General features: G+C 44.6%; 1 protein-coding gene across 1 annotated transcript in view; it reads right to left on the reverse strand.

Moving 5' to 3' along the window:
• The window catches only part of LOC140721714 (uncharacterized), a 29,216-nt gene extending 8,857 nt beyond the window's left edge, over nt 1-20,359 (reverse strand). The window contains 2 exon segments of the mRNA XM_073036499.1: nt 13,251-13,737; nt 20,347-20,359. Coding sequence (XP_072892600.1) covers nt 13,251-13,737; nt 20,347-20,359 — 500 coding nt within the window.
• Between the last annotated feature and the right edge of the window lie 21 nt (nt 20,360-20,380).

The raw sequence follows: 20,380 nt of genomic DNA on the forward strand, positions 1-20,380 counted from the left end.
AGGGAAAGGTTGAACAAGTTAGGTCTTTATTCTTTGGAGCATAGAAGGTTGAGTGGGGGCTTGATAGAGGTATTTAAAATTATGTGGGGATTGATAAAGTTGATGTGGATAGGCTTTTTCCTCTGAGTGTAGGGGAGATTAAAACAAGAGGACATGAGTTGAGAGTTAAGGGGCAAAAGTTTAGGGGTAACACGAGGGGTAACTTCTTTACTCAGAGAGTGGTAACTGTGTGGAACGAGCTTCCAGTGGAAGTGGTAGAGGCAGGTTCGATTTTGTCATTTTTAAAGAATTGGATAGGTATACGTACAGGAAAGGAATGGAGGGTTATGGGCTGAGTGCATGTAAGTGGGACTCGGTGAGAGTAAGCGTTCGGCACAGACTAGAAGGGCCGAGATGGCCTGTTTCCATGCTGTAATTGTTATATGGTTTTACCGCGTACGATGCTGGTCTCCATATCCGACAGCGGGGAGTTTTAACACATATGGGGACCAACTGCAACTTGCCGTACAATATCAACCCCAGCTGATGCGGGTGTTTCTCCTGTTCAGTTGGCAGTGAGAAAGGGGTTAATCTTGGGTTTTTGAAAATCGAGGACCGGTTGCAGTGGGAAAGAGCCGGGACCAAGCCGGACAGCTGGAGGCTCCGGGCTCTCCAGTCTTGCATCCCTGGTTTTAGTTTTGCACTGAGTCAGGATTGCGGGATCAGTTTGCTCTGGTTCCCCAAGCTGGGAGGGTGGATGTGGGTGAAGGGGGCCTGTCTATGTGACGGTGTGGGGTGAATGGTCAGAAGGGTGTGGGGCCACTGGCGGGACAGAGGGTGGTTGGGGTACTGTGGGTTATCGGAAGTAACATGACCTGGGTGGATGGGCAAGGGATAAATTACGTTGTCAACGAGGGTGGATGTGGTCCACTGGATCAGACAGTTCAGCTCGCGTGTCCTTTCAGGAGGCCGCAATTCTCTCTTCATCTTAATCACTGACTAATCTTCCTGTTAACATTGAGTTTGTTACAGAGCCCCAGGGTCTGGGAATGGCTGGGTGGTAGGAGGCACAGGGTGATGGTGAGAGGCTGTTTCTTGGACTCGAGTCCCGTGCTTAGTGACGTTCCCTGAGGTACGCCCATTGCTACTTGTCATCGATGTCAATAATCTGGTTGAGAAAGTACAGGGTATGGGTAGAGAGTTTGCAGCAAGTTCAAACAAATACTGTTTTTGAAAGACAGTCAGCATAAACACTCCCCTCTCCTTCCGTCTCCCCACTCAGAACTGACCAAAAGCTACATCGGAGGATGCAAGATCTTGAACTGAGTAACCACTGTGAGGGAATGGGAGTGGTTTCAAAGGGCTGGGCTGCTGGAAGCACATTACCAGACCTGGAGTGATTGCAACTGGGTCTGACAGAGGCATAACTGGTTCTTCTGGGCACATTCTGTCTCACTCCCAACTATTTCCTACCTTCCTTTGTACAGTTATGTAATGTCTAAAGGACCAGTGTTTGAGTAAACGAGACTCACCAAACTTTCTCCTGACTGAATCAATGGAAACCCTGAGTCAGATGCGTTCTCTCCAGTTGATGCTCTCAGTCCTCGGGCTGGTTCACTTGTTGCTGTTCCCTCATCTTCAGTCGTGGTTTGCCTCCAGTTGGAGTTTTTCTTCAAATAAATCTCTCACCACAGGTCTAACTTTAACCAGAGAGACAATGAAGCACATTAATAATGAAAAGGAGAACTAAACATTTCTGCTTAATGTTACTAAGAACAAAACTCACTGAAATTTAAACACTGAAGGCAGATTTAATGATCTCAGTGAACAATCTTTTATTGTCCCTCACACGTCACAGGATAATATGGGATAAGAAGCAGTCATCATTCAGTCATGGTAAGACATAAGACACAGGAACAGAATTAGGTGATTCGATCCATCTGGTCTGCCCACCATTCAATCATGGCGGATTTTTATTCCAACACCACATTCCTGCCTTCCTCCTGTAACCCTGCAGCTACTTAGCAATCATGAATATATTAATCTCTGTCATAAATATACCCAAATCGCAGCCTCAACCAAACTCTGTGGCAACAAATTTCACAGATCAGTCATCTTTTCGCCAAAAAAATTTTCTCATCTTATTTTTTAGGGGAAGCATCTTTATTCTGAGACTGTGCTGTCAGATCACAGACTCCCTGTCTAATGGAAGCATCCTCTCCGTGTCCACTGTATCCAGGCTTTTCAGCATTCGGTAGGTTTACTTAACAATACATCCCCCCACCACCCCCACCGTCCCTCTGAACTCCATTGAGCAGAGGTCCAGAACCATCAAATGCTCCATCGATCATTCCTGAGATTACTTATGTAAACCTTGTTAGCAACAACTGTACTGAGCACATTTCCAGGAATAACAGACAGATTGGTATCAGGATAATTTAAAGGGAAACGTTGTGCTTTCTTTACTGTTCTACTATCACATGTGTTGGCGCGTGGCCAAGTGGTTAAGGCGTTGGTCTAGTGATCTGAAGGTTGCTAGTTCGAGCCTTGGCTGAGGCTACGTGTGTGTCCTTGAGCGACGACACCGGTGCCAAGCTGTATGGGTCCTAATGCCCTTCCCTTGGACAACATCGGTGGCGTGGAGAGGGGTGACTTGCAGAGACTCCAACGGAGGCCTACAAACTATCACAGCCATTTTCATTTCCAGGTTAAGACAGGTCCATGTCATGAAATATAAACCAAGAAATAAAAAGAAACTGGAATTACCAGAAACACTCAGCAGGTAAGGAACAGCTTACAATACAATTCAATGAATAACATTTCATCAGATTGAGCTCAAACATTTTCAGTTTTTAGTGTAGATCTCCAGCACAGCTGCCTGATTTCCACTGTGTGACAGTGAGGGGGGGGGGGGGGGGCGGAGATTTCCAAACACAGTTTGAACACCAGACTCAGGGTCTATTTCTACGGAAACAGACCATTTACTCACAGCCTCTTCCTGTGAGGATGGAATGGGAACTCATCCTCTCCTCAGATTGGCAGTCATTGCTTCCAAAGGAACTCCAGAAACAAACATCTGATCCCAGACCAGAAATACTCGATCAACACCTCACAAGCCCAAACAGCTCAATCCCGGGTCCATTTTACCTGGATCAAAAACCGTGATCTCCCAGGACCCAACCTCACAGACTCACACAGCTGAATCTGCCACTCACTGACCCTGAACGTCTCACACATTGGCCCCACATCTCACACTGGGTAGTGCAATCTAGGATTTCACCACAACCAATGTCCAGCTGCTCAAAATTTCTGCTTCATTGCAGGACGAGCATCCAGCCCCATCTGTAGAAGCTCAAATCAACGTCAAAGCCAAAACACCAACAGTTCCATTTGCCTGGAATGCCGATCACAGGATTAGAGCCCAAGCACCAACTCTCCCAGTACTCTTTGCTGCCAGTAAAATGCTGCAGTGTGTCAGCCCGTCACTTTTCATAAACTAGCACCTCCACACCAATGCACAACAGAACTGGGACCTGATGACCCTCCGGCATTCCAACTAACAATAACCGATTCTGGAAATGACTCAGCGAGGCCAAAGGTACAAAAGAACACTTCCCAATGAAGACAAGGGTTGGAAGAAAGTTTGCTGATATATAACATTGAGGAGGTGGGATACAAGGCGGACTGAGGATGACCCAGATGGTTGATGTATATCACTGAAGCGGGGTTGGGTGGTGTGAGGAGACTGGACAGAGGTTGAACAAGATGAGCAGATGGAACCAGGTGGGAGAAGGGATCAAGGACGATCACTGATGGTCCTCCAGCAACACATAGATACTGAATGAATAGTACATACTATTGTACAAAAGATTCTAAAATGACAGAATTAGCAAAAATAACAAGAACGTTGCCAGATATACTTTGACCCTCACCAGATTTTTATCAACACACCATACAAAGTTTCGCATCCGGACACTTCACGCTTTGCACGGTAACTACTCTGCCCGTGACTGCGAGGAACTGGTAAGACCTTTGGATCCAGATCAGCACATCACAGAAACCATTCTCCCCCCTAGACTTCCCAGTCCCTCGGTAAAGCAGGCAGTGAAATCAAAGATCCCCATAACCTGGGACGTTTTCCTTTCTCACCCACCCCAATCCGGGAGAAGACACAACAGCCATAAAGCTCCAGGACAAATATGTGGAGCCTCAGGAAGCTAGGCGAGTTTGGGGGAAGTTAACGGGACTCAGTGGCCAACATCAGATTTCCCCAACACAACATGGAGGATGCGTGACCACACACCTGGAGATTGTGAACATGCACAAAGAGATCGTTAGATCTATGGTTAAATGGAAGGGGCAAATGGAAGGGGCAAATGGAAGGGGCAAACGTGACCGATGGGGACTTACACCCCATGCATAGACTCCAACTTCCCAGCATTCTGTGGAAATAAACAGACGCCCCTCACATCTCCTCTCACCTTAAATGTGTCAGACATTTCAAACCCTCAGGAAAAAATATACCCTCTGTCCACTCTATCTATTCGTCTCGTAATCTGATAAACGTCCATCCAGTCTCACCCCAGCCTGCGCCGCTCTGGAGAAAACAACACAAGTTTGTCCAGTCTCTCGTTACAGCTCATGCCCTCTAATCCAGGGAGTATCCTGGTGAACCTCTTCTGCGCCCTCTCCAAAGCCCCGACATCCTTCCGAGAATGGGGGCGACAAGAACTGTATGAAACACTTCAGATGTGGGCTGACAAGTTTTACAAAGCTGCAACACAACTTCATGACTTTTGAACTCAGTGCTTCAACTAATTAAGACAACCATGCCATTTGCCTTCTTAACCACCCGATCAATCTGTGCAGTCGCCTTCAGGGAGCTATGAACTTGGAGTCTAAGATCCCTCTGATCATCGACACTGTTCAGGATTTTGCATTTAACACTGTATTGTCTCATACATTCAGGGCTGCAGTGCTACCAGAGCTCACCGGAGAGCCGCTCTGACACCTCTGTAAAAAAGTCAAAATAAACAAGCACGGAATTTAACAACCCCGGATATTAAATAGAGGGAATTTTACGGAAGCGGGGGTGTTGGCTGGTGGGGAAAAATACCACTAATAACATTAGGATACTTGATCGTTTTTGGTGAAATCCTGGAGCTGTGACTGTTTTTAATTTAGGTATTTGTGAAATTCCTTCTCGCTCGACCCGTTGTCCTAGGAAGCAGGGAAATACCTGTACACAAATGTGAGCATTCTTCCGCTCTTTCCAATGGTTAACATTGGATACCAGGAAGGAGCTATATTAAGCAAGGAATGAACATGGAAACCCAAGTTTAAAAGTCAAAAACAATGAAAGAAAAATTCACTGCTCGCTCATCTTCGGCCTGATTTTAATGAAATATTCAAGGTAATCATCCAAAATCTTCTTCTACACCTGGATAAATTTAGTTTTGTTTTGGAAGCCAAATGGAAAAAAAAAGTCTAGGCTACAAGCTAGTTTTACGTCATTTCATATCATTAGTAGCTGATTAACTCCTTGGCCTCGCTCCACCAACTGTAGCTGATGGGAAAGAGGCTCTTTTTCTCTTTGTGTTGATAGAAAAAAGAGTAATTTAGTGAGACAATGAACGAGGTGAAATGCATTTCCAAACCTCCCAAATGGTTGCACTCCTCCCGTTAACATTTGTCACTTCCAAAATACAATATTTTCTATTCGTATAGTTGCGATAATAATTTATGTAAAGATTCAAGCTTCTTTAACTTTTTTATATATTTAAACACTAAACAGGATGTATAAAGGTCGAACCATGTAACACCTGACGTGTGAGGATATTTTGAGTATCGACACTCACAGGTAAACTTCAATATATTGAGAAACGGATGGAGCAGTGGACCCAGAGTGAAGTGATCAGCAGGTGAGAGGTCGTAAAACGACAGAGAGGATGAGAGGGAGTGGGAGGGAGGGGTGTGAGGTAAATTTGTTCACCAGAAGGGGAAATCGATATTCATGCCATCAGGTTGGGTGGGGGCACCCAGACGGAATATAAGTTGCTGATCCTGCACCCTGAGGGTGGCCTCATCTTGGCAAGGGATGGGATGACTCATCGGAACGGGAATGGGAATCGGAATTGAAATGTTTGGACACCGGGAAGTCCCGCTCGGAGTGGATAGTTCAAAGGTAAATTTATTATCAAAGCAGGTATTCATAAATAACGCTGAGTTTTTTTCTTCTCCAGAGAACCATGAAACAAAGAAAGCATGAAAGTCGTTCAGAGAGATGTTATGTACTCATGACTCATGACAGTGGTACCCTTGTCACGTGACTGGTGTTGAAGCTATACTGGACTTGAGGTAATGGTCTTGTGATGGTGGAGTGACGTCATTTTCCTGCCAGTAGAGATCATGTGACAGGTTTTTTTTTACAGGGTATAAAAGGAGAACCCCTCCCTGTGAGGAGGGGCAGTTCGTGGCTGGATTTGCCATGTTGACTTCATGCCACTGCGTGATTTAATATTATGATGCAGTTTAGTTGAAAGATGAAGTTTTATCTAACGCCTGAAGTTTAAAAGGTCATTGCCAGCAGTTTCTTTACAATACTGCTAGCTGAGAATCAGTGGAGAGTGAAGATCGGAGTTTGGGAGTTAAAGATTGAGGAGAATCGATTTTCGACGGTGAAACAGGTTCGACCTTGTTTGATCCTAATTCGGAAGGATTTCGTTGACTATTCTCGTGTTAATCCCTGGGATTCCAGAAAGCATTGAGAATAGTGCGGTAAAGGAAAGCTCAGTGCCTTTAAGCCGCTTCGTTTCATAAAATACTTCATGGGAAAAGTTCGACTTCTGGGACTGAAGAAAAACGACGTGAAAGAGTATTTAAATCGTCTTAAAAAGTCTCTCCTTTTAAATGGACTGTGAGCATTTCGAACTTATGGCAATACTACTTTAAAGAACTGTTCTTGCAACATCGCTTTAAGGACTGTAAGCTTCATTGCTTTAAGAACTGTTTAAGCTGCCGCACAGCAGTTGATTTCCGGTTACGTTAGTGTTTTGGTTCCTTTTATAACCATATAACAATCACAGCACAGAAACAGGCCATTCCGGCCCTCCTAGTCTGTGCCGAACTCTTAATCTCACCTAGTCCCACCTACCCGCACTCAGCCCATAACCCTCCACTCCTTTCCTGTCCATATACCTATCCAATTTTACCTTAAATGACACAACTGAACTGGCCTCTACTACTTCTACAGGAAGCTCATTCCACACAGCTATCACTCTCTGAGTAAAGAAATACCCCATCGTGTTTCCCTTAAACTTTTGCCCCCTAACTCTCAAATCATGTCCTCTCGTTTGAATCTCCCCTACTCTCAATGGAAACAGCCTATTCACGTCAACTCTATCTATCCCTCTCAACATTTTAAATACCTCGATCAAATCCCCCCTCAACCTTCTACGCTCCAATGAATAGAGACCTAACTTGTTCAACCTTTCTCTGTAACTTAAGTGCTGAAACCCAGGTAACATCCTGGTAAATCGTCTCTGCACCCTCTCTAATTTATTGATATCTTTCCTATAATTCGGTGACCAGAACTGTACACAATATTCCAAATTTGGCCTTACCAATGCCTTGTACAATTTTAACATTACATCCCAACTTCTGTACTCAATGCTCTGATTTATAAAGGCCAGCATTCCAAAAGCCTTCTTCACCACCCTATCTACCCTTTTGGGGGGTTTGTTTTCAGTATTTAATAAACCTGTTATTTGTTATAAAAACTCCTTGCCTAACTCATATATTTATTGTTGCCTGAATCCGTAACATAAATATGGGGCTGCGTCCGGATTGGATCATTTGAGTTTAAATGCTTGTTGAATTTTGAGTCGGTGTTTTGGAAACGGGGAATACTCGATTCTTTTGTTTGATTGGCTTCTGAGTGGTATTCGGCAACGATGAATATTGATGAGTTTCTGGTTTCGCCAGGCGCGGAGTTGTTAGCGAAGGCGAAAAAAACCGCGGTATCTGAGATAGCTAGTAAATTACAACTTAAAGGTATTTTGCAGACTACATCTAAGGCTGTAATACAGAGAAAAATCGTGTCACACTATGTGGATTCAGGTGTTTTTGATGAATCGACTTTAGAGTCATTTCCAATAAGTAATATAGAGATGCAGTTGCAAATTGAACAAATGAGAAAGTGCAGTGCAGATAGACATATGGTGCAGGGTCACGTCGAGTTACATTGTGAGGCCGAGTCCATTTTATCATTCATTTGGCTTATAACTGCAGACAGGAAACCGTCCTTCAGCCTGGTGGTACACCAGGTACACCTTTAAGGCTTTTGTATCTCTTCCCCGATGGGGGAGCGGGTTTAGAGCAAGAATGTCCAGGTTATGAGCTTCTTTGTGTACATGGCCTGCTTTTCCGAGGGAGGGGAAGTGTAGGGAGAGTCCATGAAGTGGAGGCTTGTTTATCTGATGTTCTCTGCTCTCCAAAGTTCTCTGCAGTTCCTTGCAGTCATGGGCAGAGCAGTAGCCATACGAAGGCATGAAGTATCGACAAGGAGCTCAGAGACCTCGGCCTTCACCCTGCCTTGTGTAGCTGGATCCTGGACTTCCTGTCAGATCGCCGGCATGTGGTAACAGTGGGATCCATCTCCTCTGTCTCTCTGACTCTCAGCACACATACCCCACAGGGTTGTCTCTTTGGCCCCCTCCTTTACTCTCTCTGCACCCATGACTTGTGTAGCCACCCACAGCTCCAATCTGCTAATTAAATTTGCTGAGAATACTACATTGATTGGCCTAATCTCAAATAATAACTTTCAATCGATCAAATGCCTCCTGACAAGGTTCAGTCCAAACAAACTTTTCACCCTTCTTCAGGAGATTGGTCAGAGGAAGAGCGATAGCAGCAAAGTTCTTACAGAACTTACGATAATATCCATCCATTCCCAGAAACCTTCTAAGAGCCTTCTTAGAGGTCAGAATAGGAACTTGAGAAATTGCCTGGACTTTTGCCTGAACAGGAGCCAACTTGCTTTGACCTACAACATAGCCAAGACATGTCACAGAGGCATGGCCATATTCACTCTTAGCCAAGTTAACTGTAAGGCTGGCCTGGGAAAGCCTGTCAAACAGCTTTTCTACTGCAGAGATATGCTCTTCCCAAGTGTCACTCCCTGTGACTAAGTCATCAATATAGGTATCTGTGTGTTCTAACCCTCGAATTACAGAATCAATCATTCTCTGGAATGTTCCTGGAGCATTTTTCTTTCCAAAAGGCAAAACATTGTATTCATACAACCCAGATGGTGTCACAAATGCAGAACTTTCTCTACCTCTGTCCGTCAATGGAACACACCAATACCCTGTCAACAGATTAATCTTTGTAAGAAATTAGCTATTCCAACCTTATCAATGCAATCATCTACCCAAGTGACAGGATAGGCATCTGTTTTTGTTACCGCATTTATCTTCCCATAATCAGTGCCTCTGAGACCTACTGAATCTGTTTCCACATTTACAACAATTGCTTAGCCAATTTACATTTTCTACGTTCATGCGATATGGCTGTTGTTTAATCAGTTTGGCTTGACCAATATCTGCGTCATGTACTGAGACCGTGGTTTGCTTGGGAACATCGGGAAATAAATCTTTAAACTTCAGAATTAATTCCTTCAGCTGTTGTTGTTGCTTTGGCTGCAGATGAGCCAACCTGTTATTAATGTTTTCCAGAACAACCGAGTTCATTAGTCTAACTGGGACAATGTTTGGCTTGTGAAAAGTCTCAGACGAGTCAATTGTTTCATTCTCAGGGTTGCCAGATTCATATATTTTGACAACAACACTCACAGATGGTGCCTGATTGTCAAAATAAGGCTTTATCATATTTATGTCTACCAGCTGTGTTAGTTTACCTCGGTCGTGTGTTGTAATAACATAATTCACATCATTAAATTGAGAGACTATTTCATACGGTCTATTGAATTTCACCTGAAGTGGATTCGTCAACATAAGGCAAGCACCTTATCCCCCACCCGGTATTTTCTTTCGCAACCCTGCTTCTCAAACCAACACTTCATTTTGTTTTGAGAAATCTTTTAAGTTTTGTCTCGCTAGACTACAGAATTGGTGTAGTTTATTTTTGAACTTTAAAACATAGTCTAACAAGTTAACATGTACATCCCCATCAATCCACCGCTCCTTTTACAAGGTCAAAGCTCACCTCACTCTGCGACCAAATACAAGTTCAAATGGAGTAAAGCCCAATGATTCCTGAACCGACTCTCTTACTGCGAACAAAAGTCGTTTCCATTTTCAACACAGTATGTCTTAATCATTGTTTTGGGGGTAGAGTGAAATCTTTCTAAAGCCGCTTGTGATTCCGGATGGTATGTAGATGATGTAATTTGGTTTGCTCCCAGTTCATAAACTACCTGCTGGAATAATCCAGATGTAAAACTACTTCCTTGATCAGACTGGATTTCTTGAGGCAAATCGAATAAAGTAAAAAAAAACCTCGGTAAGAGCCTTCGCCACAGTTTTAGCTTTAATATTTCTGAGAGGTATTGCCTCCGGGAATCTGGATGCAGTACACATAATAGTTAGCAGATACTGATGGCCAGCTTTAGTCTTTGGCAATGGGCCAAAACAAAGCACTATAACTTTGGAAAACGGTTCACCGAATGCAGGTATAGGCTGGAGTGGGGCCACTGGGATGACCTGATTAGGTTTAGCCAAAACTTGACAAGTGTGACAAATCCCAGCATTAATTTCTGGTTTACCCTGGTTATCCCTGCTACTCTTTTCAAAACTCTTATTCAGGGTAAACATAACCTTATGAGTTAAAGCAAACTGATCTACTAATCTAGCAGACTCCTGCATAGTGGCAGCATAATTTCCATCTAAATATGTCTTTATGTCATCAGGGACGCACTTTTTGAATTCTTCAATTAAAACCAACACTTTCAAGCTGTTAAAATCATCATGTACATTTTTATATGTGCACCAGTGGGCAATACACACAAATTTCTCATAAGCAAATTCCATATACGTCTGGTTCACAGATTTCTTCAAATTTCTAAACTTTTGCCTGTATGCTTCTGGGACCAACTCATAAGCTTTGAGCACAGCCTGTTTCACTAGGTCATAATGTGTGGTGCGTGACCATGTGGTTAAGGTGTTGAACTAGCGATCTGAAGGTCATGATTTCGAGCCTCAGCCAAGGCAGTGTGTGTGTCCTTGAACAAAGCACTGAACTACACACTGCTCCTGCACGTTTATAGCCCAGTAGCGACAATGGGGGGGGGGGGGGGGCGCGCAGCATAAATAAAAAAATAATCAGCTGCTTCAGCAACTGTCAAGGCAGAATAGGCTTGCTAAGCCTTCCCCTTAATTACACTTTGTAAGAGAATTTTCTGTCTGCTTAACTGCCTCTGCATTTCCACAACCTCCATCTTGAATTTTTCTAACTTCTACTGGAGCTCAAGCTCACGAGGTTTACTTTCAGGAAACACCTCCAACTCATCCACTTTAAACACACCCTCGGATACATAATGTTCAGCTATTATCCTCTGCATCTCTGCCCTCCTCATTGTCAATTTCACCTTAGCAAGTTTTAACGTTTTAGCAATACTCAACAACTCAATCCTTCTGGTGTCCTCTAATGCCTGAGAGGTTCACACTTCCAGATATCTATCAAAATCCATTGCTGCTGATTTTCCAGGCACAAATAAATCAATAGGGATTTCCAAATGATATCGATAATAAATAAATCCTTAAATTTGTTCATATCCCAGACGCAGCCCCATTTTGTTACAAACCGTAACGCTTTAAAAATGAACCAGCAGCAACAGACTACTCCCAGTGGCCACACATTTTAATTCCACGTCCCATTCCCATTCTGATATGTTTATCCATGGCCTCCTCTGTCAAAACGAATCCAAACTCAGGTTGGACGAACAACACCTTATATACCAGCTGGGTAGCCTCCAACCTGATGGCATGAACATTGACTTCTCTAACTTTCGTTAATGCCCCTCCTACCCTTCTTACCCCATACCTGACATGTTTAGTTGTCTGCCTGTTCTCCACCTCCCTCTGGTGCTCCCCCCCCCACCTACTTATCCTTCTCCCGAGGCCTCCCATCCCATGATCCTTTCCCTTTTCCAGCTCTGTATCACATTCGCCAATCACCTTTCCAGCTCTCAGCTTCATCCCACCCCCTCAGGTCTTCTCTTATCATTTTGCATTTCACCCTCCCCCAACTACTTTCAAATCTCTTTCTATCTTTCCTTTCAGTTCGTCCTGACGAAGGGTCTCGGCCCGAAACGTCGACAGTACTTCTTATAGATGCTGCCTGGTCTGCAGTGTTCCATCAGCATTTTGTGTGTGTTGTTTGAATTTCCAGCATCTGCAGATTTCCTCATGAGTGTTATGTGTATATATGTGTGTAAATATAACTCCCAAACTATTGAGCTCAGGGCTTGGAGTCTTGAGATGGTAAAGTATTAAAGTTCAGTTCAACCATGGAATACGTGATGAGAGAAAGATATTTGTAATCAGGGTAAATGTTGAGAGAAGGCAATTATGTCGAATTCCACAGATTCCATGGTGGTAAAATGAGAGAACAGTCACTGTAGATTTTATCCATCATCTTTACAAATGTACTTACAAATTATCACCAAAAGTTACTCGTCATAAGGGGTATCATCTTCAAATGAATGACCACACCACAGCCAGGCAAGGGTTAACACATAAGTGGTCTCCACAGGATATCCCAAATCAGATCCACTCCTATGGATCAAATGAGGGGACAACCACACATTCGATATATGGTGAATTGATAATTAACCCACCCTTATGGGCAAAGGAAACTTCTAAATAGTGACCCTTGGCCACTAGTTCCCTGGTTTTGATCCTTCCATTTTTCCTCCTTCGTCTCCACCTGACTCTGAGTGTCTGTGTCCTCGGTTAAAACTAAACAAAGCTGGGAGTGATGTAAACAAGCTGCAAGTCAGACTGATTCGCTTTCTTAATCTCTCTCTCTCTCTTAAAATGACACTCCACAGCAAACAAAACCTAGGGATTCATAACAATGGCCACTCCCCATTGCGAACTGACAGGTGTGCCAGTAGGTGCGATGACTGAGTGAATCCCTTCCCACATTCTCAGCAGGTGAACGGCTTCTCCCCAGTGTGAACTCGCTGATGTCTCTGTAGGGTGAATGACTGAGTGAATCCCTTCCCACAGACTGAGCAAGTGAACGGCTTCTCCCCAATGTGAACTCGCTGATGACTCTGTAGGTGAGATGACTGAGTGAATCCCTTCCCACATTCTGAGCAGGTGAATGGCCTCTCCCCAGTGTGAACTCGCTGGTGTCTCTGTAGGTTGTAAGAGTGAGTGAATCTCTTCCCACATTCTGAGCAGGTGAACGGCTTCTCCCCAGTGTGAACTCGCTGGTGACTCTGTAGGGTGGATGACTGAGTGAATCCCTTCCGACAGACTGAGCAGGTGAACGGCTTCTCCCCAGTGTGAACTCGTTGGTGACTCTGTAGGGTGAATGACTGAGTGAATCCCTTCCCACAGACTGAGCAGGTGAACGGCTTCTCCCCAGTGTGTACTGGATGGTGTTTCTGCAGGTCAGATGACTGAGTGAATCCTTTCCCACATTCTGAGCAGGTGAATGGCTTCTCCCCAGTGTGAACTTGCTGATGTCTCTGTAGGGTGGAAGATTCAGTGAATCTCTTCCCACATTCTGAGCAGGTGAATGGCTTCTCCCCAGTGTGAATTCGCTGGTGTCTCTGTAGGGTGGAAGAGTCAGTGAATCTCTTCCCACATTCTGAACAGGTGAACGGCTTCTCCCCAGTGTGAATTCGCTGGTGTCTCTGTAGGTGGGATAACAGAGTGAAACTCTTCCCACATTCTGAGCAGGTGAATGGCCTCTCCCCAGTGTGAACTCGCTGGTGACTCTGTAGGTTTGATAACTGAGTGAATCTCTTCCCACAGACTGAGCAGGTGAACGGCTTCTCCCCAGTGTGAACTCGGTGATGACTCCGTAAGTCGGATGACCAAGTGAATCCTTTCCCACACACTGAGCAGGTGAACGGCCTCTCCCCAGTGTGAACTCGCTGATGACTCTGTAGGGTGGAAGAGTCAGTGTATCTCTTCCCACATTCTGAGCAGGTGAACGGCTTCTCCCCAGTGTGAACTCGCTGATGTCTCTGTAGGGTGGAAGAGTCAGTGAATCTCTTCCCACAGACTGAGCATGTGAACGGCTTCTCCCCAGAGTGAATTCGCTGGTGTCTCTGTAGAGCGGAAGAGTCAGTGAATCTCTTCCCACATTCTGAGCAGATGAACGGTTTCTCCCCAGTGTGAACTCGCTGGTGACTCTGTAGGTGGGATAACTGAGTGAATGTCTTCCCACAGACTGAGCAGGAGAATGGCTTCTCCTCAGTGTGAACTCGCTGATGTCTCTGTAGGGTGGAAGAGTCAGTGAATCTCTTCCCACATTCTGAGCCGGTGAACGTCTTCTCCCCAGTGTGAACTCGCTGGTGACTCTGTAGGTGGGATAAATGAGTGAATCTCTTCCCACAGACTGAGCAGGTGAACGGCTTCTCCCCAGTGTGAACTTGCTGATGTACCAGTAGGCGGGATGACAGTGTGAATCCCTTTCCACAGTCTGAGCAGGTGAACAGCTTCTCCCCAGTGTGAACTCGCTGATGTACCAGTAGGGTGGATGACTGACTGAATCCCTTCCCACAGACTGAGCAGGTGAACGGCTTCTCCCCAGTGTGAACTCGCTGGTGACTCAGGAGGGTGGATGACCGAGTGAATGTCTTCTCACAGACTGAGCAGGTGAACGGCCGCTCCCTGGTGTGAACTCGCTGGTGAGCCATTAGGTCAGATGACAGAGTGAATCCTTTCCCAGAAATTCAGCAGATGACCAGCCTCTGCCCGATGTGTTGTGAACTGATTGGTGTGTTCACAGGTGGGATGACCGACTGAACCCCTTCTCACACACAGAACAGATGAATGGCCTTGCCCAGTGTGAACTTGCTGATGTACCTTCAATTGTGATAACCGAGTGAATCCATTCCCACTGAGCAGGAGAACGGCCTTTCTCCTGTGCAAAATGATGGTCTTGCCAGTTGGTCAAATGATCGAGTGAATCCCTCCCCACAGTCTGAGCCGGAAGGATGGTTGATTGAATCCCTTGCTCCTTAAATATCTAGACAGAGACAACGAAACTGGTGTGCCATGCTTGAGCTTCCTGGAAATGAATTCCTTCTCGTTTTTAACCTGTAAAAAGATTTACAAAATCCATCAATGGGTGTAGGACAACATTACAGATGAGATTACTTGAGTTGCCAAGGTTTGATCTGGTATCACACTGTTACAGTGAGGTTCAACCCAAGTTGGATAGAGAAATCATCTTCTGACTGGGCAGAGTGCTGGTATCTGGAATGACCATCAATCTCTCTGATGCTCTTCCTGTCTGTATAAGAATGGGGCATTTCTGCCATCTCCAATTTGTGACCTGGCTCAGTTTGACTCTCTCCATTGGTATTATTCCCTGTTCCTGCTGAGCTGCATGGGTGCCTGGCCCCACAGTAACTGAAACTCTCTCACACAAATAGTTTTTCTTGACGTGTAGCTGGGATCTTCTTTTATGTATTATTAACTTAAAGTGCCACAGTTTAAACGCCACATAAAAATTCCTGCTGAAATGACTGGTTGGTCCTCACAGCTGTCAAAAGGGGTTAGAGTGAATTTTTCTATTATTTCAGGTTGTTGTCACAGTCATAAAAAATTTCAACACAGAAACAGGCCCTTTGGGCCATCTAGTATGTGCTGAACTATTTAAATTGCCCACTCCCACACCTCTACCATCCGGGTACCAACACAAACCTCTTAAATGTTGAAATCGAACTCACATGCACCACTCGTGCTGGCTGCTCATTCCACACCCGGATAACTGTCTGTGTGAAGAAGTTTCCCCTCATGTTCCCCTTAACATTTCACCTTTCACCCTTAACCCATGGCCTCTGGTTGTCGTCCCACCCAATCTTCGTGGAAAAAGCCAGCTTGCATTAACACTATCTGTGCCTCTCTATCACAATCAATCTTCTGCATTCCAAGGAATAAAGTCCTGATTTGTTCAATCTTTCCTTATAACCTAAGTCCTCCAGACATGGCAACATCCTTGTGAATTTTCTCTGAAATCTCTGAACTTCTTTTACATCTTTCCTGTAGGTAGGTGACCAAAACTGCACACAATACTTCAAATTAGGCCTCACCAATGTCTTCTAGAAGTCAACATAACATCCATCTATTGTTATCAGTACTTTGGTTCATGAAGGGGAATGGGCTGAAATCATTCTTTCCATCCCTATCTACCTGTGATACCACTTTCAGTGAATTAAGGACTTGTATTCCCAGGTCCCTTTCTTCTACAACACTCCTCCGTGCCCGACCAGTCACTGTGAAAGACCTCCCTTGGTAGGTCATACCAAAGTGCAACAACTCACACTGGTCTGCATTAAATTCCATTTTCCATTTCTAAAACCATTTTCCCACCTGATCCAGATCACACTGCAAGCCATGATAGTCTTCTCGCAGTCCGCTAAACCCCCAGTCTTGTCGTCATCCACAAATTTGCTGATCCAGTTAACCACACTATCATCCAGATTACTGATATAGATGACAAACAACAACAGATCCAGCATGAATCGCTGTGGCACACCACTAGACACAGGCCTCCAGTCAGAGAGGCAACCATCGGCTACCACACTCTGGCTTCTCCCAAAGACAGTGTCTCATCCGATTTACTGTCTAATCTTGACTGCTGAGTGACTGAACCTTCTTGACCAACCTCCCATATGAGACTTTGTTAAGTGCCTTGCTGACGTTCATGTAGACAACATCCACTGCCTTGCCTTCATCCACTTCCCTGATAACTTCCTCGAGAGACTCTGAAAGATTGGCTAGAGCCATGCTGTCTATCCTTTATCAGTCCACACCTATCCAAATACTTACAGTATATACTTGGTTCCTGCACACACATTCCAATAACTTTCCCAGTTCTGATGTCAAGCCCACCAACGTATAATTTCCTAGTTTATTTTTACAGCCTTTCTTGAACAGCAGAACAACATTGTCTGTCCTCCAATCCTCCAGTACCTCACCTGTCACTAAGGATGATTTAAATATCTGTGCTTATTCCCCAATAATTTCTGCACTTGTCTTCCGCAGGGTCCTAGTGAACAACTTGTCAGGCCCTGGGGATTGATCCACACTAATTTGCCTCAAGACAGCAAACCCCTCCACCTCTGTAATCTGTACAGGGTCCATGAAGTTGATGCGGCTTTGCCTCACTTCTATAGACTCTGTGTTCATCTCTTGAGTAAATACGGATGCAAAAAAAAATCTCCCCAAGTCTATGTTATCCCTTCATATGGATTACCATTCTGATCTTCCAGAGAATTAATTTTTTCCCTTGCAATCTTTTTGCTCTTAACAAGTCTGCAGAATCCCTGAGGATTCTCCATCACCTTGTATGCTGGGGCAACCTCGTGCCTTTATTTCTTTCATAAGTGTTCACTTGAATTTCCTGTATTTCATCAGTACCCCATTTGTTCCTATCTGCCTGTACCTGGTATGCACCTCCTTTTTATTGATTTGGGAGAGGAAAGCCAAAGGGGTGATAGATCTGCATGGTGGGAGGTGGGGGTAAGGAGGGTTAAACTAAAGTTGCAGGGTGAATGGGAGCCTGAATAACAGAACAGATAGTGGAGGGGTTGTGAAGACAGATGTTGTTCAGGCCTCAGACAAAGTCAGGAATGAAAAAGTTGAGCATGGTGCAGTGAATATGCTGAGCCCTGTATATTTCAATACAAGGAGCAGCGTTGGAAAGGTGGATGTGTTCAGGGCATGGATCAACACCTGGAATTAAGATACTAGGATCTGGCAACTGTGGTTTGGGACAGGCTGCATTATGGCAAAGGTGTGCTTGGTAAATGGGAGGCCTTCAAAGCAAAATTTTGAAAGTAGTAAGCGGGTATGTCAGAATAAAAGGTAAAGATAGAAACTGTAGGGAAACTTGGATTGCCAGAGATATTGAGACCCTGGTAAAGCACAAAATGGAATTGCATAACAGGGATAGGCAGTCAGTTTCTTATGGATATCAGAAATGCAAGAGAACACATAAGAAATCAATCAGGATGGCAAAAAGATGGCATGAGGTTGCTGTCACAGAAAAGGTGAAGGATAATTCTCAGGGATTCTAGTGATAGATTAAGAGCAAAAGGATTGCAAGGCACAAAGTTGGTCCTCTGGAAGACCGGAATGGCAATCCACGTGTGGAAACAAAGCAGATGGGGGAGATCTTAAATATTTTTCCATCTCTACTTACTCTGGAGATGGACAAAGGGTCTATGGGAGTGTGGAAAAGCGGCATTAACCATTTCAACCCTGGGGGGAAAAAACACTCCTCTGGCCACTCACACGCTCAATACCCCTCATCATTTTATACACCAAAAAATGTCTCTAAATATTAACAAGGAAATTATACATTGCACAATCTACTTTCCACGATTCAGTACATTTACACAGACAGGTGTGTAAAAAGGGCCCAAAGAATATCAGGGACAAACAGGCGCAATTCACCACAACCACAACCTGTTCCTGCTGCTACCATCCAGGAAACGGTACCACAGCAAAAGGACCAAAAGGCTCCAGGACATCATCTTCCACCAGGCCATCACACTGTTTAATTCATGCTGTTATAATTGCATTTCGATGTTATATTGACTGTCCTATGTGCAAACTATCTATTATAAATTACTATAAATTACACATTGCACATTTAGATGATGTAAGGTAAATATTTCTACTCCTCATGTTTATGAAGTATTTATCTAATAAAGTCAATTCAATTCACTATCTGTTCTGGCATTCTGGCTCCCATTCCCCCTACAACTTATTTTAACCACATCACACCCTCCCCTGCTCACTACCACTAGCAAGCCTTACCACTAGGATATTCCTCCCCTCTTGTTCTGTACCTCTAACTAACGAATCCCCGATCAGCCTTTTGACTTTCCTCTGCCAGGTAACACCCCCCAACAGCTTCTAAAGTGGTCCACCTGTTGTTGTGGGGGATGGCCACTAGAGTACTCTGCGATGGATATTTAACCTCATTCCCCTTCCTGACTCTCACCCAGTTTCCTGTGTCCGGCACCTTGGGTGTAACTCACCTCTCTTCATGTTATATCTATCACCCCCTCCAACTGCTGGATGATCTGGAATTCACCCATTTCAAGTTGCAGCTCATTGAAGTGCAGGGTTACAAGCTGCACATCTTGTAGGTGAGGGCATCAGGGACACTGGAGGTCTCCCCTCCTTCCCTCCAATACCCCTCTAATTTGTAATAATCTCCCCTCTAATTTGTAATAACCAGCGTGCAGATAAATCTTGTACTGTGCATTTTTTACTCAGTGACAATATGTGCACAGTGACACACTAGCAAATCACGTTCTGATCTCCTCTGGGTTCGATCCAGTTTATCTGCACTCTCACACAACCTACGTAGCAGGCCTGTAATGGGTAATGAAGGATTTTCTCCAAAACTTTTGCACATTGTCCACATGTGGTTTCATTGCTAAATTACGCTTTAAAAAGTCAGATTTCCAAATATCACTCCACTTCTTCCCACTTGCAAATTCTCCAGCAACTTTTGCATCACCACAATGCACACAGGCATCACCAGTTTCTGTATTCTACATAAATATTCCCCCTGAACCCTCCCCCAATGACTGACGGTGGTGAACTCATTGAATGAAATCCCAATGAGTATGAAGGGAAGGGCAGTTCTCTGTCTCATTGGAGTCTGGCACATTTGTGATGTGAAAGCTACTTGTTTCCCAGGGCAAAGGTGTTTGATATCATTACGTACCCAGAGAGAATGGGACAAAACATGTTCTCACCGGTAGAAAAGTCCAGAGCAAGAGGAGGTAGAGGAAGCAACACACACAAAATACTGGAGGAGCTCAGCAGGCCAGGCAGCATCTACGGAAAAGAGTACTAATGCCGATTTTGTCAACTGCTGATGTAAAAGATTTTGTTCCCTTTCTCCGAGTTCCTAATCCTTGCATTTAGATAGCTGGAGCTCAGCTCTGTCTGAGAGATCCATCGGTTCCCATTCCCTCATCAACCGGAAGCTCCCCGGGTCCTGTGTACGGATCGTGGGGCTGAGAGAGAGGGAAGAGGGCAGGACTGTCCCAGGTTTGCTGGTCACGGTGACCGGATTTCACAGGAATTATCCCGAAGTGGTGTTTAAGATAAAAACACGGAGAAACGCTCTTACCTGCAACCGACATTTTCAAGGCCCTCTGTGTACT

This window comes from Hemitrygon akajei, unplaced genomic scaffold (assembly GCF_048418815.1).
Source record: "Hemitrygon akajei unplaced genomic scaffold, sHemAka1.3 Scf000060, whole genome shotgun sequence".
Lineage (NCBI taxonomy): Eukaryota > Metazoa > Chordata > Chondrichthyes > Myliobatiformes > Dasyatidae > Hemitrygon > Hemitrygon akajei.